Here is a 23,546-nt window from a genome sequence, read left to right on the forward strand (position 1 = left end):
CTCAAATGCTCTCATAACCATTTTAAGTGTTCTGTCTGCTTGTGTCACATCCAGGTAACTTTTATGTAATTATTCTCCCCTCCTGAATAACTTAGGAGATAGGGATCTTTCTCTCCATATCCATATATATATATATTCACATACAGTATCTGTGTACTACAAATGCTCTCCTACGTTGGTGCACACCTACATCCTGATCCTCCCAGTTCTCACCAAATTTGGAACGTTTTTAGATTCAGTTCTGATACAAGCAGATGGGCCTCATGACTGTTAATTCAGATATTCTGCAGTCAGATGCAAGTATCTCACATTCACAGAATAATTCAGGTAGTTTATTTCCTACAGACAACATACATCATCTAGGGAAGGAAACCAGATTAAAACACACACACCCTGGTGCATTGCAGGCTACTTATTACTGCAATAATCACTCCTACTTGTCAATACAATCATTGCTGTTGTGTGTAGTTAATCACAGAAATAAATCCTAATTCAGTAATCTCAGTGCATACATTAAAACCCAAAAAGCACTTGAAGTATTTGCCAGTTTATTTGTATTAGTTAAAAAATTGGCAGCAATGCTATCTTCATGTTACAAAATGATTTTTGGCCTGCTGACAAAACCTACTACAAATCACTTGATCACTATTCACGTTGTCTCTATTGATCAATAAGGTACCAGGTGAAACAAGGCCTGTCAATGGTGTAACTGCACTTATGGTTGAGCAGGAAATGGTTCAAAGGACACATTTGGTAGAAGCCACAGATATGGGCCATTCCCTCCAGATCTGCTCTGCAGAGCTTTCATTCCATGGACAGAGGAACACAGCAGTCACAGCTGGGCTTGGGCCATCTGCTGTGGTTCAGGTGCCTGCAGGAGAAACTCCCAGCAGAAGGCAGGGGAAGCACTTGTGGAGAGCTCTGGGAAGCAAAGGGGATCCTCCCTGCTCCTTTGAAATGACACTGGAGCAGTGCCAGGGCACAGCAGCTCTCCCGTGGTACGAGAAGGGGAACAGAGGATTCCACAAAGGGGCAACTGCAGCCAGCAAGACTTCTAAAGATAATACATGCTGCAAAACCCTGATGGTTAAGACAATTAAAGTCCCAAGATTGTTTCAAACAGCTCCAGCTTTAGGATTTTTAATTATTAAAATCATGTCTCTGAATCAAAAGAGGTCATTAAAGCCAAGCTTCTGTATTCTGCTTCAGCTACAATCATGAAGAGGGAGGTCTGCAGAGGAAGTTTGCTTTATATGGTCAGTGTCAACTAGCTTGGAAGGCAGCAGTTTAAAAATTATTACAGATTAAAAGTTACTGGTTGATTCTTCAGTACTTCTTCCAGTCACTTCTTGCACTATATTCTCACTGATGTCTTATTCTGACTTTAAAAAAAGATCAGAGCACAGTTCCATTTACATGACTCATCAGGTGTTCTTCTGGGAGCTAAAAACAAAAATAAAATTTAATTACTATTATATAGTACTGCAGGCAACTTTCAGGCTGAATTATAATAAAATGTCATTTGGAAACATATGGCATAATATGGGATTGGCTTAACTCCATTATCTCAAGATCTTTGCAAAAATAAAGCCCAAATATTGAAGGCTTTCAAGAAGGCACTAACCTTAATCATTCCTTTCAGAAGAGCCCATTTACTTCTCCTGACACTGGGTCCAGGTCTATATCATAGAAGCAGGGTCTTGTAGGAAGTCCTGGCATAGTGCTCATCTGGACAACAAGAGACAGAATGTTAAAGTGGCAGGGGCAGCATTTTTGGGCACAAGATCCAACACTGAAGACTTGGATGGCAATAGCTCCCTGAACACCAACAGACCAGAGAATGATGGTCATGGACTGTTTTGAAGCACCCCATGAGAACCAGAAACTCCTGGCTCAGTAGACAGATATGAAGTTTTTGCTTTTTATGAAGATTAAATTTGGTTTCTGCAGCTGCAAGTAACTAAGCCCAAGATTTGGCAAAGTACTTGGCTATGCAGCTGACCAGTTCACTGTTGGAGGAGTGCTTATGGACTTTGCTGTGATGAGACAATTACTTCTGAAGTTTTCTGAGTACTAAAGTGAAGATACAAATTTTAATACAACTTTGCCAGCTGTAAAGTCTCAGTTGATTACAATTCTTTGAGAATCTAGAACTAGACATGTTAAATAATTAGGAATAATTACTGGAGCACACTCAGAAGGGCTGTTCAGAGGCAGAACTGAAGCTCACAAAGCAGCTGCCAGCACTTCTGCCTCAGGCCAGTCCTCTGCACTTGTCCCACAGCTGAGTACCCAGTTTCAGGGATGCACAACAAGGCTGGCAGGAACTACACCTGGCCTGATTTATCCTTGCAGCTGACAGCAATTCCCCTCCCCTAAGGCAGCATTTAGCCCAGCAGCACACACAGGCTGAACATGGACTCTACAAAGGTCTGTGACCATGTTTGGTAGCTGGTGCCAGTGGTCATTAAGTGCTTTTATAAAAAGGGAGAACTTGAAAGGTCTCATTTTCTATCTGCATCACCCTGCCTCAGCTCTCACAGTCAGTATTGTTATGCCTGTCTCCATTAGATTAAACATCTCTTTGGCAACCTGGTATTTTCTCCCTGAGCAAGTATTTTGCACGCTAATCAAATTACCTCCCCATCTTCCTTTTGATAATAAGCTAAGCAGCAAGAAGGCAAAGCTCTGTTGGTGAGGTCTTTCCTGCAGCTCTCAAAACTGGTCAGGGAGCTTTTGGAGTCCCAGCCCATTTTCCTCAGCCATTTACAAGTGCTAAAACACCAGTCCCCACATGTACTGTACCACTGCAAGTCTTTAATGGGTTATGCAAAGGTAAAAAATCACTAAAGTCCCCTCTTTGTGATGAATTCTGGGGCTGCATTAGCTTTTTATGAGAGCCACTGCCTTCCCAGACAGAGAAGAGGAGGGTCACAGAGAGGACCCCCATTCCTAGTCTTTGTGCTCAGCTGTATAAATATTTTGCTCTCAAGAACATCTCACAGAAGTATTAAGAGGTTCAAAGTGCCCAGAGGGGTTTTCCTGTTCTCTGCTCCCAGTCTCTGGCCATGAAGAGCAAGAAACTTCCTATTTATTTATGTACCACTGGAGAATCATGGAGCTTTGCAGATCTCCACCTCCAGATTCAGAGGGCCACAGCAGGAGCTCAGAGGGTGCCATTCAATAGAGTAGGAGGTGCTGAAAATGTGCCTGACTTTGCCATTTCTTGCACCTTCTATTTTGAAATGAACAGTCAATTTTTCCTCCTTTCCTATCCAGAGGGCAGCCCACAGTGGCTACTCTGTTATCTATTACTTTAAGGCAGTCTGCTTAAACCCCAAATTTCCATGCAGTGCAGAATAATTTCCATCCAGGCTACTAATTTTCTGTACAAGTGTCTACAATGCTTCATGCAGTTATTTTCAGAGCTGAAGGAATGAACTTTTTCTCATTTATCCTCCTCCCCTTTAATACCACATGTGCTCAAAAAGAACACAGGGCAATTCACACTATTTACTTACAAGAAAAACTTAGACCACCTGGGTATAATCAAACCCCTTGCAAGATTTCAAATAAAACCAATACCACCAAACATATATTTGTTGCTCTTGTGGATCTTTCAAAATAAATGCCATTTAGGATCTAAAAAACCAGAGCTGAATAACAGAATTGTTTCCAATTCAGCAGCAGCACCAGAAAGGAAACCAAATCGATCTGAGTCCAATGATTTATTTCATTTAAATCTAGATAACCTTTGAAATTATATTTCCTTCAAAATTTCACAGAATTTCATGGAGGTACAACAGTTTCAACTTTAAGCCAGAAAGGAAAATTCCAAACCTCAGAAGCTGAGAAAAAAATAAAGCATGATGTGCCTTTGTGATTAACTTCAGATAAAAAGAATAGGCACACACCAGTGATTAATTTCACCTCACATTTATCCTAAAAGCTTCTGCATAGAGCTACATATTTGTTGCATTTTCAGCTCACAGTTCAATGGTGCTGCTTAAAATTTATTCTGAGGCTAACCCATCCCCTGCTGAATGGGTTTAAAATAGTGATCTGATTCAAAATGCCCCAGATTGTTTCTCCAAAGGACATCCATTCCCTGGGCTTTAGACACCACAGAAGAGTGATCACGTCCCAGCCAGAAGACTTATTGTTAACTCTGGCAGAATTAACACCATGATTTGCTACATAGCCAAGAAAACATCAGGAAATGGGTACAGGAGCAGAAAGGAAAAAGTCCAACTCCATAGAAACTGAAGACATCAGAAAAAGAGCCAAAATGTTAGTTTTAATGTCTGAAAACATCTCCCTCTTGTTTACTCATTAATGCAGTGTACCCTTTCCTTCTCCAATGCTTATGGAATAAATAATAAAATAAATCATTGTTTGGACTAAATCTTGGCTAGCAAAAAATGCCATTTATAACAGGAACAGACATGCTATCTTTCATTCTATCCCAAAACTCACATTAGTCTTTAGAACATGGATGAGCCAGACTTTAATCAGGGATGTGATTACCTTATTTATGCTGGATAATCTGGAAACCTTAACTACCTTTTTTTTTAAAAAAAAAGAATTAAAAGAAAAAGGCAGTAAATATTTGGCTCTAGCTAGCATTTGAAGGAAGAGAGGATCCAACTCTTAAATCAGCAAACTTCATCAACTGAGTCATGCACCCCTAATGTTTCTGAAACTTTATTTATAACAAACATGTTGCCATGAAGACCTCAGGAAAAGGTTCAGGGCTAGTAAACATGAAGAAGAGCTGCTTGCTCCAACTGCCTCATGCCCTAAGGTAATCTAACTAGTTGCTCAACATTTGCCCAGAAGAGATTCCCCAGGTAAGATTTCCAGTGGATCCTTTCATCCTAGTGTTGCTTCTACAGATGCAAAGCTGAAGGTGGGTTCATTTTGCAGATAGCTTCTCTTTCTGCCAGGCATTTCACAACAAAGCTGCTCCAGGATCCTGTTTCCATTGTTGCTACTCTCTCCCCTCTCAGCTGACAATATGCCAATCATATCAAAGAACAGAAACTAAAAACTGAAGGGCACAGTGAAATGAGTTGTTGGAATTGTTGCAGGCTGAACAGCAAACAGATGGCCAGCAAAACCATGAGAACCAAAGAGGAGGGGAGCCTGATAAATGATTGATAGCACAGCTCAGCTTTGCTTTGGAGGGGTCTCATCCAGAGACATCTGCTCTGTAAGCTTAGGAGGGGTTGCCTTGCTCTGCCCTGATCCACAGCTGTACACAGAGGTCACCTGCAAAATGCTTCACCAGGAATGCAAAGTCTCAACAGCAACCAGGTGGGCCAAGGATTTCTCCCTCTACCAGCCTGCTGTTCCTACAACTCACAAACTACAGAGCTCACCCTTTCCTCAAAATTAAGGAAAAGAGATGTGGGACCTGAGGAATGCAGCAGGGGCTTGCTAATTATTCAAATGTGAAATGGTCTATTTCAGCCTCCCTCTTCCCTCTGAGAAAAACCCCTATTAAGGCATCTAATACACTGGACTGCTAAAACACCAGCTGTAAATGACAAGGACTCTCCTAATTTAAGACACTGAACAGTAAGTGACTCCTGGAATGCACAAGAAGGTTTTTCCTCACCCCACAGCTACCACATACCGTTCCCACCAGGGGATACAGGAACCCAGCCCCAACGCTGGCCCGAATGTCTCGGATTGGCAGAACAAAACCTGTAGGTGCTCCTTTTTGTTCAGGGTCATGAGACAATGACAAATGAGTTTTAGCCATGCAGATTGGCAGGTTTCCAAATCCCTGGGAAAAGAGAAAGAAAATGAATGACATAAGTGGAAAAACCAGTAATTTTTCCAGTACAAAAATCTAATTGCTCTATTGTGCCACTCTCTGCAGACATCAGGCATTTTATTCCCCAACAAGTGCTTCATCCTCAGCCTGTCAGATCCACTGATCATTCTACAGCCCCACTGCTTCCCTCTCAAATTCTCTCCCCACTCCCCATTAAGTACTAAAGAAAGAACCACCATGTCCCTTGGCACATCCAGCTGAGGAAAAAATTAATGGTATGGAAGTGTCTGATATACAACCTTGACAGCCAACTCTCTTCAGCCTACTCTCTTCCCAAAATGTTGAACAGCTCAGAGTTAAAGTTTTGTTCAGATGAAGTCAGTTAATTAGAAGTGTTTGATCAATACAATTGCAGGTTGTGAGGAAGTGGCAATTGCATGCCTTTGGGATTTTGAAGGAATATATAAGAAGCACAAAAGTGAAAAGCTCTATATGCCAGTAGTAAATGGACTGCAAAAGGAAAATTGGTTACAGCACCCTGAAGCCAATGAATTGCCAGTCCTCACATTGCTTTTCTCTTCAAAGACCTTCAATAATGCAGAAGCAGGTAATTTGACAACAATTTCACTTTTAAGAAGAGCAAAAGCAACACAGCAACCTGAAAACATTGAATTCAACAACCAGATGGCAGGTTCAAAACTTAAAAAACTTTCCACATTAAGTCTTGTATAACCCACAGAACTCTTTCCCCAAAGTAATTGTGACTGAGAAAAATCCACATGGACTCAAAAACTGATTAGTGGAGCTTGATCTCAATGGAACAAGACAGAAAAATAATCAGAAACTATTTAAAACCAGCGTAATTAGTTGTAATTCCCTAATTCTCTAAATGCTGAAAGATTGGAGAGTATAGTAAGGAAAGATTTCTAAATCCTCCTAGCCCTTCTCCCCAAAAGTATCACAGATGGGTGGTACTGGGCCACATCAGTGAGTTCTGTCTTCTTCACTAGAAGACAAAGTCAGTTTCTCCTTTCCCACATCCTTTTCTTTGTCTGCCATAGCAGCATTTAATGAGTCCTGGATAAGGACACGATTTGCGTGAGGATTCCCTCGCAACACAGCTTGAATACCCCTGTTCAGTATGATGATTTTGAATCAAAAGCACCACTGCTACCAGGTGGTGTGGAAAACTCACCTGCTTGGTGTACAGGGCAACTTTCTCCTGTGCTTCTGGAAGTAGCTCAATGTCTCTTGCCCCATAGACCTGCTGGGCAATAAGCCTGATCTTGTCTACAATAGGTAGCTAGAAAAACAAAAAAGACAGGCAAGTCAGCATGGCCAAGGCACAAAGCCCTGCAGCATCACAGCAGTTTCAGGTCCCCACATGTGTCATCAAGTGCACTTCTACAGACATAAGGCTGAATTCCATTTGCTGTAGAACAAAATACAGAGTAATTTGAGAGCTTTCAAAACATGTTTCAATATTTCAGTGGGTAGCGAAAACAGTAAGAACTGACTAACTAGGTCTGTGAGACTCGTGGAATCAATGTTTCAATTCTAACATCACATTTCTTCTCAATTTCTCAGGCAGCCTTTTAGCCCTAAACAACTTAAGCTAGTGAAACCAACTGATACAAACAAAACATCTCTGTAATAATGCAAGTTCCTACCTCCACATTATAGAGGAACCTGAAGTTGTTGGGTGCCTGGGATGCTCTCTGAACAGCTCGGGCCAGGGCCAGGGCTCCTTTCCCTCCCTCTGCCCAGTGAGTGCACTCCACAGCATCGAATGCTCCTGCCTCCTTTGCATGTTGTACTACCAGGGCCAGCTCAGCCTTTGTATCTGTCCTGCAAGGAGAAAGTTTGCATGTTTGTACCAGGATGCACACACAGTAAATTAATGTTTGTTCTTGACAAGATCCAAAATGTGTCCCAAGAAATCACAGCAGCAGAAAGCTGCTCAGGGGTTATCAACCACAGCCTCCCCCTTGGCTGGCAACACTCTCCACAGCTCAAAGTACTTCTGCTGAATAAAAAGACCACACAGTGGTTGTCTGCTGTGCAGTACAGCATGCAGAGCCCAATTCATGCATTTTCCAACAATGCAAAACTGTGACCTTCTAGTATCTGAAGGGAGCTTACAAGAGAGCTGGAGAAAAACTTCTTACAAGAGCACGTAGTGACAGGAACAAGGGGGAATGGTTTCAAACTGACAGAGCAGGTTTAGATTGGATACTAGGAGGAAATTCTTTACTGTGAGGGTGCTGAGGCACTGGAGCAGCTTGCCCAAGTGTTGAAATTGCTCCTGAAAGTGTTAAAGGCCAGGCTGGACAGGGCTCTGAGCAGCCTTCTCTTGTGAAAGGTATCCCTACTCATGCCAAGGGAGTGGAACTGGATGATCTTTAAGGTTCTTTCCAACCCAGGCCATCCTATGGTTTTATGACTCTATGGAAATGCTGCTAACAACACATCAACAGGACTGAGAACAAGAGTTTGTGTTAAACACAGTATATGAAGTGGCACAGTGTTACACCCTGCACCTCCCCATGCCAGCTCACTCACTTGAAAGCATTGACAGCCACGACCACCGGGACACCAAACATCCGCGCGTTCTGGATCTGCTTGTTGAGGTTGCTGCAGCCTTTTGCCACCAGCTGAAGATTCTGCAGAGAAGGCAGCAAGCAGGGAGCATATTTTATCAAGGGCAGGGAAACTTTTATTCCAAACCCACTAAACCAGAAGCTAACAGTAAAAATGTCAAAATGGGAATGAAACCACAAAGGCAAATCCCCAGTGCTGCTTTTGGAACAGTCCAGACCACTGCAAACTCTTGGACAGGAGGCAGGAAAATGAGTAACTACTTCTAATTATCACTGGTTTCAGCTCCCAAGTCAAGGTAAGAGAAACCATTTTTTATAACCTTTTGTTATGCTTAAAAAGTTAATACCTGTTCCTATTAACTCCCCACAGTAAAGCCTCAGTTTCCTCTCTGACACATTTCTCTTTATATATTAAATATCACCAGCAGTGAATTTCATGAAATCCATTTGAAGTCTGTGGCAACAGCTTTTAGTTTACATATATTTACATTTTGCAGCATCAGAGACTATTCCTGGAAATTCAGACATTTCATCCCTTCCTATGCAAAGATAACATATACAGAAGCTCCATGAGTGAAAGAGGTGCAGCAATGTAAAGAGCCTGATCAATTATCCAAAGGGTACACAACCATTCAAGGCAGAAGGATGGAAGGTGAGACTTTAGTTCACTTTCCTTGCTTGCAAATGAGGGGGGGATAAAAACAAAATCTGCTGCTAAGAAGAGAGTAATTAGAGAGGCACTCTAGATATTTTCAGAGACAATATTTCAGCTAAGCAATTACTCTGCATTGAGAGGGTTGGGGAAACAGAATAGATACTACTATGAAAAACAAGCATACAGACAACTGTGTGAGTTAAGGAGAAATAAAGGCTCTGAACACTGGCTAGGTCAAGGACAATAAATGTTTGAAAGAGCAGAGCCGAAGTAACATCATTAAAAAAAAAAAGGAACATTACAGCTTGCATGAAGAAGCCTTTCTGTGGCAGCTAAATAAGTGACACAGTAGTAATCCAGGCATGCACTGCATGACACCATCATGTCATGACCACAGTTAGCTGGTCCACTGTCACAACAGCTTAAAGATTACCTCTTCTGTGTATTCCTTTGGCAAAGGTACCCCAGCAGTGACCTGTGGAAAAAGGGAAAGAAATGGAGTCCCATAAAACTTTTATCCATGACAGCAATCCCCACTTGATTCTTATTAAACAGTAGCAAGATACAACATTCTATTCCATGCTGATCCTTTTTATTTCTAAGAAAAAAAAAATAAAAGGAAGGAAAAAAGACTGCATGATAAAATACATGATTCACTCTGGAACTGTTACAAGTGGCCCAGCATGCAGGCACTTCACTAGGGCAATAAAACAAGCAGGTATGAACCTGGAACATACTACAATGAAGCTGTTGACAAACAGGGAAATAGCAGTTCCTTTTACAACTCTGAATTTCAAGACAACTTCAAGCTGCTCAAATGCTGCAAGGCTTTAAGTGACTGGAACAGAACAACAGGAACAGCCCCTCAGACCCACTGAGAACCTTCCCCAGTACTTACTGCAGGTCCTCCCCCATGCATTTTCAGAGCTCGGACAGTAGCAACCAACACCACCACATGAGGCCGGAGACCAGAATAGCGGCACTTAATGTTGAAGAATTTCTCCATGCCTATGTCTGCACCAAATCCTGCTTCTGTAACTAGAGTAGGAAATAAAAAAAGAAGTTTGTGAAAGATTTCTGGGTGCAGAAATAATATTCTGATTATATAAATCAGAAACTTCTTTCAAGAAAAAAAAAAATTAAAAAAGCCCAAAGACAGTCATGATAAAAAAGACAGATCCCTCCAAAACAAAAAGCAAACAAAAATACCCCACACTCCACACACTTACCAACAAAACCGTCTTTACCCACAAGCTTCAATGCTATTTTGTCTGCCAACACAGAGGAATTCCCATGTGCAATATTGGCAAAAGGTCCAGCATGAACAAACACTGGTGTTCCCTAGAACAAGGGGGATGCAGGAGAGAGAGAAAGAGGAAATCAGAAAGTGCAATTTTGCAAATATGCAGCATGTCAGGAGCTAAGTACTGTGGTATTTGAAAGCAAAGAAAACCACTTTTAGAAGACAGATCTTAAAGCCTTCTGATCAGACATTTGTTATCAGCAATAAGGACTACAGGGCAAACAGGATTATTATAATCTCCACAAGTGGAGGTATTAATCGGCTTAGGAAAAGGACGGCTAAACCCAGCAACTCTTTGTCATTCTCCTTCATCCACACCATTTAAATTCCCAAAACACTTCTTGACATTAAAGACAACAGACCAAAGACACAGCAAATTTTAGTGCATTTGCTCAGGATCATCCCACATGCCAGTGGCAGACCTAGGAGGAACCCAGCCCTCTCCCCTAGCCTGAGCACAAAACCACAGTAAACCCCCAACTCTGAGCTGAGCAGAGCCACACTGACTGTGATGAATTAACTAAATCAGTTGCTCTAAGTGCCTTCTCAGAGCCAAGAACCAAATAACCTGTGCTCACCTCTAGTGTCTGCATGAGGTTTGGTTTAACAGTATCTTTCATCAAGACAGCCAGAGCTCCAGTTACTCCCTAAAAGAAAAAAGGACAATCAGTTTCCAGATGTACCAAGACCTTGAGATGGTTCCTATGCAGCGTAAAGGCTCTGATTTTGTCCTCGAGGGCTTTTGGTACCAGAAGTTGCTCAACATACAACTAACTCTAGTCAGAGCAAAGCAGAAAAATGACCTTTACATTCCTGTAGGAGGAGCTGTGATTTCTGGTGGGAGCAGCCTCTTGGTTGTGACCTTGCTGGACCATCACTTTGTAGCAAAGGCATAAAGAACAATTAATTCATGTTTCAATGCTATGGCAGGGTTAGCAGCTAAGAGCAGCAAGGCAGTAACCTCTCAGTAAGTATGGTTTACTGCAGCCCATGCAGCAGCAGAAAGCAATGTTCTTAGGTTTTGTAGGTCCTTTTATCCCGGATTTTTCCTCCTTCTTTTCAGCACCTTTGTCTACATACTGGCCCTTAAAATGTCCTAACAACCTGCTACATCCTGCTCAAGCCTCTTGTGCAGAAATAACTTTTAAAGTGAACCTCTGTGCTGATGAGAACAACCAGACTGACATGAAAGCAAACACTGGAGCCCACATTTCCTCCCAGGTGCAGCCATGTACCCTGCTGAATTCTGCTTCCTGAGCAACAAAAGCTTATGATTTCATCCCTATATGCTTTGGGAAGAGAAGATGTGGGTTTGGCCATTTTTGTGACTGACAGTCCAGTGGAAACCAAACCAGCTGTTATCCAGCACTTGAAAAAGTAACTAAAATTGCTGTCATGAGTCCTGAGCCAAATGTTCACAGCAGTTATGAAAACCTTGACCCATAATCTCTTTTTCTTCCCTTTCAATTTCAACTGAATTGCAGCACTCACAGACATGAAAGACTATTTCTTTCTAAGACGTTCACTGCTTTGTTTCATTAGTTTCAATCTTGCCACATGAAAGCCTATTTAACATTTAATGGAAAAGCTTTAAACTTCACTCATCTCCACAATAATGAAAACTGCAGAGCAAGATTTCCATGGTGACATTTCAGACCCGTGTCGCTCAGCACACTTCCATACATCTCATCCCTAAAACCTGAAGTCAGTTTTTGATTCCATGCTCCTTCCCAGATTTTTTTTTTGCATTTCCTGGTAGCACACCCATAACATTGGTTGCATCACAGCAGCAGGACCCAGCCTGGTCTCTGCAATCACATTTCTACCTGCATGAGGAGAGGGTAACACGGTCCTAACAACATCAGCCACTGGCTGCCATCAAGTGCAAACATAACAGACAAGAGAAACTGTTGGATGTCTGATACCATCCTCCATTCTGCAATTGGAATAGGCAGAATTAAATATAATTAGATTTTTTTAAAAGTTAAAAAAAATTCAGATGAAAGACCTTCATCACCTGGACTCTACAGAAAAGTCAAAGAAACTCCCAAGTCAAGCACCATCTGCCTACAAGGCTGATGGGCAGTAAGAAACACTCCTGTTTTCCAGAAAAAGGGTTTAACTCAGTTACTTAAGTTAAACTGGCAGCATGCTAGGTGTAGGAATTAAAATCTCAAAGCTGCCTACAGAACTTTGGCTCATGCTCTTTCTCATTCCCAACAAATGTCTCACATAGGGATTTACAGATAAATTGTTCCAGCCAGGCAGTTTTCCTGCAAGGCCAGAGTCAGGCCATCAATCTACTGTTTCTTAGCCTTATCCTGGGAGGAAGTAAAACAAATAAACCACACTCCCACATCCCCCCAGCACATAAGGGAACAAAAAACCTGCAGCAAGATAGCAAGAGCTGGGTAAGCCTTAATGCCCTGTCCCACCTAGCTGGAAACACAGGCCAGGAAGAACTGCCTGGGACACAGGGCATTGCCCTGAAACCATGCTGAAGTACCATCTGGGAAAATGCTATTTGACACACTCCACAGACCTGCCAAGAACTAACAATTATTGGAGGGAGAGCTGCAAAGCAGTGCTGCAGCTTGCAACTGCTGCTTAGGGCTGCTTTACACACTGGTAACAGGCATCACCAGCACTATGACATTCAGCATTTTGTGAAGGGAAATTAAACATTTGTGTCCTTCATCAAAGGCTGCCTTACAGAGAACACACACTTTTTGCAAATGCTTTGGCTTTTATAGCATTCACAGACTCCCAGAAGAAGATATTTCATTGTCTCTAATTGAATTTCCAAATGCTTTGCTCCTGCTCAATGTTTTCCTCACTCCAGGGAGCCTAAGAAACAGGATGGCCAGCAGGATGCATTTTGAGTTCTGATTCATAAACATGCTTTTTACGTAGAAGCCACCACGTATTTCCCCTGTAACTCCTATGGTGCCAGCTGCAACTTGACACACAGCACATGCCACAGGACCCTTGTCCCTGCCCTGGTCACACACACACCCTCTCTGGATAAGGTGTGAAGGTGCCACACTGAAGGAAAATAACCTTCATTAACTGCAGGGGCCAGGATTTTATCTTTGCTCTTCTATGCATTAATTTCTTTTTTTTTCATACAACTGTCTCTCTGCTTTTTAATCCAAGGACTTTCAGAAATAATAGGAAAAAGCATTTAATGGCATTGACTCTTACAAGGTCATCAGCTGTAACTGGTTGTCCTTTTTTGCTGGAAGCTACCACCATTCTGCCAAATCGCTTTTTCATATCATCCAACCCATCAGCCAGGGCTAGGACTGCCATGATTTCACTGCTCACTGTGATGTCAAACTGAGCCTGCAAGAGATGAATGAAAGACGTGAACTCATTAAGATTCCCTCCCAGCAATTCTTGCCTCTGTTCAATTCTTGAAACAAGGCAAATCATCACCATTGTAATGAAGAAAAGAAAGAAAAAAGTACAGACACAGAATATACAAGAAATCCACAGCATTGCTCTCAGAACACTTCATTTAATTTGGCCATTTAAACTGGATTTTTTTCCTGCAAAATTAAACAAAACCTACTCATTCTGTTGCTATTACGTGTCTCTCCTGGCACGAACATTAGTGATTCATGTAAGAACACGTAACACTAACAAATTATATTTTTCAAGACTGAGCTCACTAACTCATCTGATCATTGCTAAACAATACAGTAAAAGACAAAAAGCCCACCAGCAGAAAAACCAGATTCTATAGGAAACGTAGGGCAAAATTCATCTGACATAATGCAGACACTTCCACCTTAGAGAAGCAAAGCACCCTAAGGACATTTCAAGTCAAAAGAAAGAGGCTTTTCTGAGCACAATTCATTTGAACTATAAATTTGACAGTTACTTAAGGGATAAGGGGAGTCACAGCCCAATTTCCTCTTTCACTCTATTGATTATACAATAAATCTAGACAAGCTCAGATTCTGTGTCTAGTTTTGGCTGGATAAACCCCACCCAAAACATCTGCAGTGGTGAAGATGAACCACTGTCATGACCAGCTTTACAAAGGGCACTCCTGTACCACTGTTATGCCACACACATCCCAGTTTGGGAAGCCAATATTCAGGAGACAACAGGGAAGGAGGGAAGAGACAATTGAAACTAAACACAGCCCTGGTAGCAAATTTCACTGCTCAGTTGAGAAGATTTTCTGCTTTCTATTTAACAAGATAATGGTCAAAGATGAAAATAGCTGGAGCTACAGCTAAACTTCCTCCAGGAACACCTTTTTCAAAGTACTTTTTAAGACATGTGAGAAAAGGGAACAATTACCGTCCGTGAGAAGCCTTTCTCTGTTGCAGACTGTCCAATAGTGATTTTCCTAAGGAATCTGTCATTTGTATCCAGTACTGCAAGAAATGCAGAGAGGTAAGATGCCACCCTGCCAAGTCATAAATTCACATCTTTGCCCTGTGACAAACACCCAGCCAGGTCACCAATGAAGAGAAGATGGCAGTTTGAGAAACCATCCTCTCCTAAAGAATGGCAAGTGCTTCTCAGCATGATTCTTACAAAAAACTGCAATGAAATTAAGATACCCAGAGATACACCAGAGCCTGCACTACATTCAGAGGGAGTCTGCATCCCTTTGTGTGCATTAACGACCAGACCAAAGCTTCTCTGAAAAGCAGAACCGATAATATTATTCCAATTGATTTTTCACCATCATTAACCAATATGAATCCAGGAAACTACTGCAGTCAAAAAGAAATAAAATTAACACTTTATAAGTTAAGTGATAAAATGGTCAGATACTATCATTTACTGAGAATTGTTTTATATAGCTCCATTAAGTCAAATTACCTTGGAAACACAAACTATGAAACACTGGCTTAAATTTGCTTTTTCCTTCTATATGCTTGAAATATTCCAAGTGTTTTATGAAGTATTTCCCATGAGGCAGACTACTTTAGTCTCATTACAGGTTATGAAGCAAATTCTGGAGAATACATTTCATACTGTATTTCAAAAGAAAGAAGAAAAAGCAATACACTTGGAGCCCAACTCAGGATAAAAGTCATCTTTTACAATTCTTTTGATAGTGAAGTATTACATCTGCCAGACCAGAGAATGATTCTACCTTCAACTACCCTTAAAAACCTTTAAAAAAAATCTTGTCTTCATTTGCTGTCAGTCCCCAACAGAGCAAGTGGGCAGATTAGAACAGAGTTTAATTCCAGAGCAGAACCCTCTCCTTACTCACAGAGCAGAAAGGTAAAAAGGCTGTTGGCTACAGTTGCCAAGTTCAACTCTCTCAGTGACTGACAAATCCAGAAACACAAACTGTCACCTCTTAGCAGAATCAATGTTTGTGAATTCAGAGCAGACTCAAGCCCCTGCGTTAGACCCTTCAGAAATGGGATCCCAGCTGCAGGCAACTATCCCACCAAACTTAAGGAGGGAGGAACCAGCTCTGCCCTCTTTCCCATTTTCCCAGGAAACACAGTTTCAGCTGCAACTACAAATGTCTCTTTTGACATGTTTTCTTTTATTTAATGTCTCTAGTACCTCTTTGCCATGTTATGGTGCCTGGGTCAATGTCCAGTCTCACAAATGCATTTACTTCTTCCTTTGTCAGAGCCATAGGATCCGTTTTGTTAATGCCCAGTTTCTATGGGAAGAAAAGACAAATAAAAGGTGTATAGTAAAAATATCCACAGGAATGAACCTTTTACTGCAGCATTGAGGATTTGGCATCAGCATTTGCACATTCAGAAATAAGGAGGAGCTGCCTTTTTGTGAGCCTTTCTTCCAGACCCCACAACAACATAACATGATCCATATCAGCATATACTGGACAGAGCTTGCTGCTGCCCAGCCTGGAAAGGACAAGGCACACAAAGGAGCTCATTAGGGCAGGGTGTCACCAAGCTTTGTGCAAGGCACCTACAGAAGGAGTAAGAGACAGCTCTGCACTTCCTTCCACGCCTTGTCCTCATCATTAGCCTCACATGCTTACATCCATTTCTCCTTAGTTTGCCTGGGGTCACCGCACACAGCCACACGGATTAAAGCCACTGCTTTCAGCATGCTGGTTAAAACAGCACAAAGGAGGAATTAAACAATTCAGTCACAAGGCTGTCAGCATCCCAGAAAGCTGATCTTGAACACACTGAGAGGATGGGCACTTTGCCAAGTTGCTTAATTGAGAGAAGAATTATCTCAAGAAGCCTGATAGAAGCACAAGCTTAGGCATGAGGGAAACGATACAGTTGATTTATGAACGAGCAAGGTTTTTTAATTAACCAGACAGTTAAGTCGTATTTTTCTTCTGAAGAACAGCAGGGAAGAAGAAAGTCTGTTCTTTTCCTCTTCAAGCATATCATTTAGAAAAGGAAATAAACAACAACAATGACAGAGATACCATCTTTCTGGAGTATTAGCATTCTGTTCACATCTTGACATTTAATAATCAGAAGAGTGGTTAGGGTAGAGTTCCTCAGCAGTCCATCAGGAACACCAAGCAGTATGACATCATTTCTTGCTCAGCAATGGAAACAAACCACACATTGTCTAATGGTTTAAGACATTATAGCCAATTAATATATCAGGGTTTTACCTTCCCAAGTAGTCTGACTATTGCTCCTGACTTCCAAATGGGCAACTGATCCAGCCTGAACACTCTAGAAAACAGGCTTGTACCTTGAATGAGCTCAGCAGGGCTCAGTGTGTCCTCCCTCCTGGCTGGAAGGTCCAAAAGCCCAGTGCAAAACTATTCATCTGCTAATCCTCATTTCTGCAGAAGCCAATGTGAAATTGCACATGCCCTTAAGTTTTGAGGATCAGAGGAGCCGTGGGCTGCTCAGGGACTGCCATTCAATGACAGGGCTACTTATCTAACCAGGAATTTTATTTTTTTTTTCAGAGAAGAAATTTGCCAGGTAGGTAACAGGTGTTTTTTTCATTTTTCTTTGTTTTCTGACTATGGGTAAGACAAAGAGAATTCTGTATGTTCTCTTTTTGCTGAATTTTATGAATTGGTTTTTTTTTTTTGTGCTGCATTATTGACACAGCTGTCACATGGGAACCACTAATCTCTAGCTGTACTGTGTGTTAGGTAGAGACTGATTCTGGTCCTTTCTTAAACTGCATTAAGCACACTGAACTGACACCACTAACAAAGGACACTAAGCTCTATTTCTTCCCATTGTGTTAACCATGGAGTATTTGACAGAGTTATAGCAATGATTCCTCCCCTTCCTACATCTGTTTTCTGTGCTGTATGAAGGGTTACCACACTTCTGCACACTTTGTGCAAAAAAACAAATGCCAGAAGAATGACCTAAGGGACAACACAGGGATTTCTGTAACATAGCTCTGCCAACCTAAAGAATAAGTAAATGGAACAGAACCAGAAACCAAGGAGAAAGCAGCGAGCTCACCTGTAGCCTTCGGATCTGAATGTCTGAGAACTTCCTGACACCATTGACAGATGGCACCAAACGGTTGTAGAGAGCCTTGCAAAATAAAACAAGCATTGAATCAGCACTGCTGGCACATCCAAAACAGCCTGGCCAAAGTGGGCTGGGGTCAGACACATGGTAAGGAAGGACTGTACCTGGTCAGACTGAGTCAGCTCGTGGAACATGCGTGCATCAATAGCGGCAGCGACCAGGTTGTTGGCTGCAGTGATGGCATGGATGTCACCAGTGAGGTGAAGGTTAAACTAGAGGACATGGAACATATCAGTTACCTCATCCTGCTGCAATTTTCATTTATTCCAACTCACCGTAGACAGATGGAAAGAGAAGTATTAATAGTAATGTTAAAGTGGGTGAGGGTGGAGGGGGAGAGATTGCTCAGTGCAGTATGTGGAAGAGAGGAAAGAATTTCTTTAAAACATAAAAATGCCTCCCCCACACTCATGTCATTTTACAAACTTCTAAAACAAAGCTCCCAAATAAAAAGTTGTTTGTTTTTTTCTTTTCCCCTCCACCAGAACACCTCTCACAGGGTCCTTGGCACTTAAAAGACCCCACTCAGAACACACTGTGTTCTGCATTGCTCCTCCTTCACCCTCCTACTGACCCCCTCATTTGCACAGCAGGTTTCACACATACATTAGCTGAAGTGGCTGCTGCTCCCACAGGGGAGTCTGAGCTAAACTGGAACGAGCAACCTTGTGCAGCACTAGCAGTGGAGCTCTGTGGTTGCACAGAGCTCTGCTTAAGGTAACCACCCAAACATAGAATCACAGGCAGAGCTTGTAGACCACGTACTACACAGTGACACTGCTAGTAGTTTTCTTAGTTCTATCTCATTAAAACATAGTTTGAGTGGGTTTGCCTACATGAGTTATCTGGCTGCACTGTAGCTGTGAAGCTGGTGAAGGATTTAGATTGGCTATGAGGGAAAATTTCTTCATGGAAAGGGTTGTCAAGCACAGGAACAGGCTGCCCAGGGAAGTGGTGGGGTCACCATTTCTGGAGGTATTTCAGAAATATGCAGTGGCACTTGGGGACATGATTTAGTGGTGGGCTTGGCAGTGCTGGAGGAATGGTTGGACTTGCTTAAAGGTCTTTTCCAACCTAAATGATCCAATGATTACGGCAGGTGAACAAAGGTGTGGGTAAAACAATCCTCTTAATCTCTAGCCAAACAGCAAAGGCAGAAGATGAAAAGGGGATATTAGAAAAGGTGATATGACAGAATACCTTACAACACCATTTTACTGAAGTCTCGTTACTGTGGTCTCAAAACCCATAAAGCTAAAACAGAATGCAGCTAGTCACACACCAATTATAAATTCTAATTAGTAAATGATAATTGTTGTCTCATTCTGCATACGTGCAACAAGAAGCAACTATTATTACCTTTGTTCTGCAGTATGATCTCAAAAGTTTTTCACTTGCTATTTTTTTTTATAGGATGAAAACTGCATACAGAATTATTAAATGTATCAAGGTCATTTTTTTAACTAGTGACTCCAGATACTTTAAATTTTACCAGACATGCATTGACTAAACATCTCCACAAAACTCTATGTATTTGTATCACGTGGGTCATACTTAAAAAAAGTCATTCCAGCCAGTTTGGTTCCTAGAGTGTGGCTGTTTCCCACTGCAGCACACAGTCGGGTATTTTGGCTTGTCTTACTAACACTCCCAAAGAGGAGGAGGTTATTTTTCCTGTCACATTTATTCTTCACACATGCTCTTGGCACGTGACTAAATCAATATTCTGCCTCCTGAACATCTTTATCTTTTATGGACTTGCTGCATCAATTAGAACAAACAGCCCTTTTGATCGTTTTTACTTTTCTTCCTGAAATTGTCCTGTGTCAATCTACAATGCATGAGACAAAGGCAGAATTCTACAGGCAATTACTCTGAGAGCTGAGAGAGGCATGAGAGCACATGCTACACGTGCTTTTTAATTCCCTGCCTCCAAACACAGAATTTTACTTGTTGCCAAGTCACACCAGAAATATGCTCCAGTGCCAGCCCCCCACAGGCTGAGGTCTTGGCATTGCTGATTCCCAAATTCCTTTTTCCCAGTTCATGTTAGTAATCTAAAACACAAGTACTCCAAAATAGCTCACGGAAAGAGCCGGTGGCCACCAAAGCTGACAGAACTATGCAATATTCTTCCAAAATTCATTAAGCCATTATCATCTTCATTTCAGCACTGGGAAAATGAGGCACAGGATGTACTTTGCTCCCAGGGTACACAGCAATTCAAGGCAGAGAAGGGGAGGGAAGAGAGGAACTGGGAATTCCTAGCTCTATCAAGTTCCCTGACCATGAAGGCACACTTTTGAAACAACATAAGGATGGTTGTTTGCTAAAAAAACCCAAGCTTTGCTGAAATCAAGCACCCAGTTCTATCAAGTGCTACACTAGGTCATAAACTCATACATTTGCTAAGTTATCTGACTGCAGTATCTCTTCAGGGTCTGTGAGCTGTGAGGGCAATGAGGCTTTGTATAAAGAATTACCTCTTCCATTGGGACAACTTGACAATAGCCACCACCTGCAGCTCCACCTGCAGAGAGACAACAGTCAGACCACACCAATCCAGGTGTCTCCAGCCCAGTGCTATTTCATGTATTTGCTTAATGGCTCCAAGAGAGCAGCTACCACTGAGCAGCTGAGTCCCAACACAGTACCTTGAAGACAAAACTGAAGAACTTACCCAAAGCTCTTTTTTCTTAAATAAATGCACTTGTAACTAGAAATAATGTAAAACTACACTGCAGAATAGTATTTCTGAATGCCATCTTTGTCCATTTAGGCCAGCTGCAAGCAACAGAACAATCATACCTTTTATGCCAAAAGTTGGCCCCTGAGAAGGCTGCCGAACACAGGCAAAGACATTCTGGTGAAGGTGTGCTCCTAAGGCTTGGACAAGGCCAACAGTGGTGGTGCTCTTCCCCTCTCCCAGGGGAGTGGGAGTTATTCTGCAGCAACAAAGCAGAAAAGACACAATTACACCCTTGCAGTGGGTGAGAATCAAATCCCAGAGATAAAACAGTCACCCAGTGATTGCAGTTAATGAGAATTCAAATTCTGAACTGGCTTATACTTCAGCTAATCTTCATCAATTCAAAACTGGAAAGAGATTGGCAAATCATCACATAACTGCTGACAACTTTGCTCTGAAACAATTTCTTAGTTCCTACTGAAGGCAGACTACTAGACCAGGGGAAGTTTGGCTAGGAACCAGTCTACCCTTCATAACCCTGACCTGTAGACCAAAACAATTCATCTGCTGGAGAGAAATGTTAAGCTACGTCCCCACTGTTTGCCACATCCATCTACTTGCCAAACTACTACATTTTCACAGTGTGATTTACTAAAACCCAGAGCACCCCATACAGTCACCCCACCAAAAGACAATTCAACAACAAGCCATGCTAATAAAATTTCTTTTCATCTTGTAAGTGATGTGTCAGTTCAGGAGGCACCTACCCAGTAACAACGACATATTTGCCATCTGGCTGGTTCTGCAGACGTTTCAGCACTGAGAGCTGAACCTTGGCTTTAGTTTGGCCATAGAGCTCCACCTCATCAGGAAAAAGGCCAACTTCTTTTGCAACTTGTTCAATGGGCTTGGGCATGTAGGACTTGGAGATTTCAATATCACTTAAAGAAAAAGAGCAAGATGAGTTTGTAAGTCAAAGACTTCCACAAATTCCCCGTTTCTGGAGGGAATAAACCACAAACACCTAATCTATGTTTTAGAAGTCAATCTTTAAACCCCCCTAATTAAACTAATCAGATACAAGTATCAGATACATTACAACAGACACATTCTCAGAGTTGCCTTCCTAAAAATAAAAGCCAAACCCAAAACAAACAACCCCTTTCCTCAACCTCCCCACCTTCCTGAGTGCCTTTTGTAGGCAATGTGTTATGATCCCATATGGTATTTTGCATATTTTCAGCTGCTCCTTGGGGATTTGAGCAACTCCTATTTGAAGATACTACTGTCTTGGCATGCCAGACTGAAAATTTTCCAAAATACAAGTTTTTCACTATTTCCTGAATCAGCAATCATCTAGCTGGCCTGAAGTCTGTGAAAGTCCAAGAAGACTTCAAGACACTTCAAGAGATATCACAGCACTACTGCAGCTTAGCTCTGCTTCCTCAGGAAGACCTTAGAGTGCCTTAATTTGACAGCATTACCTTGGAACAGGCGTCTTTAGGGTAAGCTGGTTGTACTGGATGGTCCATTTTCCAGGCTGGAACTTCTCCAGAAAACGCTGTGCACTCTCTACAGTGCTCTAAAACAAACAAGTGAATGCATTAAAGGAACCATCATTGCACAAACTGCACTAGTTAACAAAGAGACCAGAAAGGTTTGCCCCTCCTATCTGTCTCAGTTTGGGTTTAAACCAAAGTGCTTTTATTAAAGCATTTGCTAATAATCCAAAATGAGATTCTGCTTGTTTTCTTAAAAAGAAAAAAATCCCACCATATCTATCTCTCTACTGATCTTCCAGTGTGCTGGATTTTTTGGGGTGCTCTGTGCCAGGAGGGTTTCTTAAGCAAAGCATGGAAACAGAGGAAGCTGGTTTATACTGTTACTCTCCTTTTTATCCAATCACCCTAAGGATGATTTCAGAATTACAGCCAGAGCATTATAAGACAGGCCCATTTCTTATGGTTTTGAGTGACCATACTCAAAAACCCCTAAAAAACCTCCCAAAACTGACCAACCAGAAACCTCTGTTCTAACATTTCCTTGAAGTCCATCTTCTTTTTCAGTTAACTGTATCCACATTATCTGGACTAGAAGCTGGAAATCCTAAGTAGATTTTTCAAGAGCAAGAAGGGAGCACAACAGCTTTGGCAGTGTGCTGATGGCCAGCAGCAACATCCCCCAAAGCAAACACAGAGGAGATGACCACAGTCTGCTCAGTACCTGCATTAACATGGCCACAGTCATGGGCCCAACACCACCAGGAACTGGGGTGATGAAGGAAGCCTTTTCCTTTGCTGAATTGTATGCCACATCCCCCACAACTCTTTTTCCACTGGCCTTTGTGCTGTCTGGGGATTTAAGAAGAAAAGTAAGTTACACATCACATTTCAGCACAGCAACAGAGGAGACAGCACTGACTGAAGCTGAAGTCTTTAATTCTGCTGGAGCAAACAAAATAGAAGCTGAGTACCCAGAAAGCTGCAAAGAAAGATAAAACAGCTAAGACAACATCACAAGATGAAGCTGTTATCATCATACTTCACTTGCAGAGTGTCAACAGCTCATGCAACACATCCTCCCATTAAGCACCATTTATCCTCAGCCAGACAGATCTCCCTTTCCTGGAGGATGCAAGTCTTTTCTCAGTGGCTCATTGCCCACAGGGCAGTTTGAATGAGACATAAACCAACAGTCATGAAGAGGTGAGAGATGAAACATGGCTGACTTGTTCCAAAACCCCCAGGTTTACATTTGCTCTGTTCCATTTTGGAGGGCATCTGGGCCTTTCTACTGAATAAAATCACCTGGTTTTACAGAAACTGAAGGCAGAAAGTGCTGAGCTTTTCAGTTATCACTGCTAGTTTAATGATGGACCAGTAAATACTGCAGTTCACAGAGATCAGACTTGTCAAAACAAACTTCACAGGTGCCTTAAGAAAGCTTCAGTAGGATAATCTTTCTCTCAGGCAATGTATTTTGCTATATCCTGCTGCACTCTATGACCTGACAGTTCAGAAG

At 41.9% G+C, this 23,546-nt stretch overlaps 1 protein-coding gene across 2 annotated transcripts in view; it reads right to left on the bottom strand.

Moving 5' to 3' along the window:
• Positions 1-310: 310 nt before the first annotated feature.
• The window catches only part of MTHFD1 (methylenetetrahydrofolate dehydrogenase, cyclohydrolase and formyltetrahydrofolate synthetase 1), a 40,464-nt gene continuing 17,228 nt past the window's right edge, over positions 311-23,546 (bottom strand). The window contains exons 9-28 of one of the 2 annotated variants that reach the window (XM_054634662.2): positions 22,749-22,876; positions 22,010-22,107; positions 21,293-21,466; positions 20,645-20,781; positions 20,320-20,366; positions 17,941-18,048; positions 17,765-17,839; positions 15,891-15,993; positions 14,655-14,731; positions 13,545-13,685; positions 10,919-10,987; positions 10,267-10,378; positions 9,936-10,075; positions 9,471-9,512; positions 8,345-8,445; positions 7,453-7,630; positions 6,978-7,085; positions 5,639-5,791; positions 1,625-1,728; positions 311-1,443 (exon numbers count right to left, since the gene is read on the bottom strand). In XM_054634662.2, coding sequence (XP_054490637.1) covers positions 1,639-1,728; positions 5,639-5,791; positions 6,978-7,085; positions 7,453-7,630; positions 8,345-8,445; positions 9,471-9,512; positions 9,936-10,075; positions 10,267-10,378; positions 10,919-10,987; positions 13,545-13,685; positions 14,655-14,731; positions 15,891-15,993; positions 17,765-17,839; positions 17,941-18,048; positions 20,320-20,366; positions 20,645-20,781; positions 21,293-21,466; positions 22,010-22,107; positions 22,749-22,876 — 2,081 coding nt within the window. In that variant the 3' untranslated portion in view covers positions 311-1,443; positions 1,625-1,638. Of the gene's footprint in view, positions 1,444-1,624; positions 1,729-5,638; positions 5,792-6,977; positions 7,086-7,452; positions 7,631-8,344; positions 8,446-9,470; positions 9,513-9,935; positions 10,076-10,266; positions 10,379-10,918; positions 10,988-13,544; positions 13,686-14,654; positions 14,732-15,890; positions 15,994-17,764; positions 17,840-17,940; positions 18,049-20,319; positions 20,367-20,644; positions 20,782-21,292; positions 21,467-22,009; positions 22,108-22,748; positions 22,877-23,546 lie in introns of those variants that run through there. The other variant, XM_077180785.1, reaches the window with a different exon arrangement.

This window comes from Agelaius phoeniceus, chromosome 6 (assembly GCF_051311805.1).
Source record: "Agelaius phoeniceus isolate bAgePho1 chromosome 6, bAgePho1.hap1, whole genome shotgun sequence".
NCBI classification, from domain to species: Eukaryota; Metazoa; Chordata; class Aves; order Passeriformes; family Icteridae; genus Agelaius; species Agelaius phoeniceus.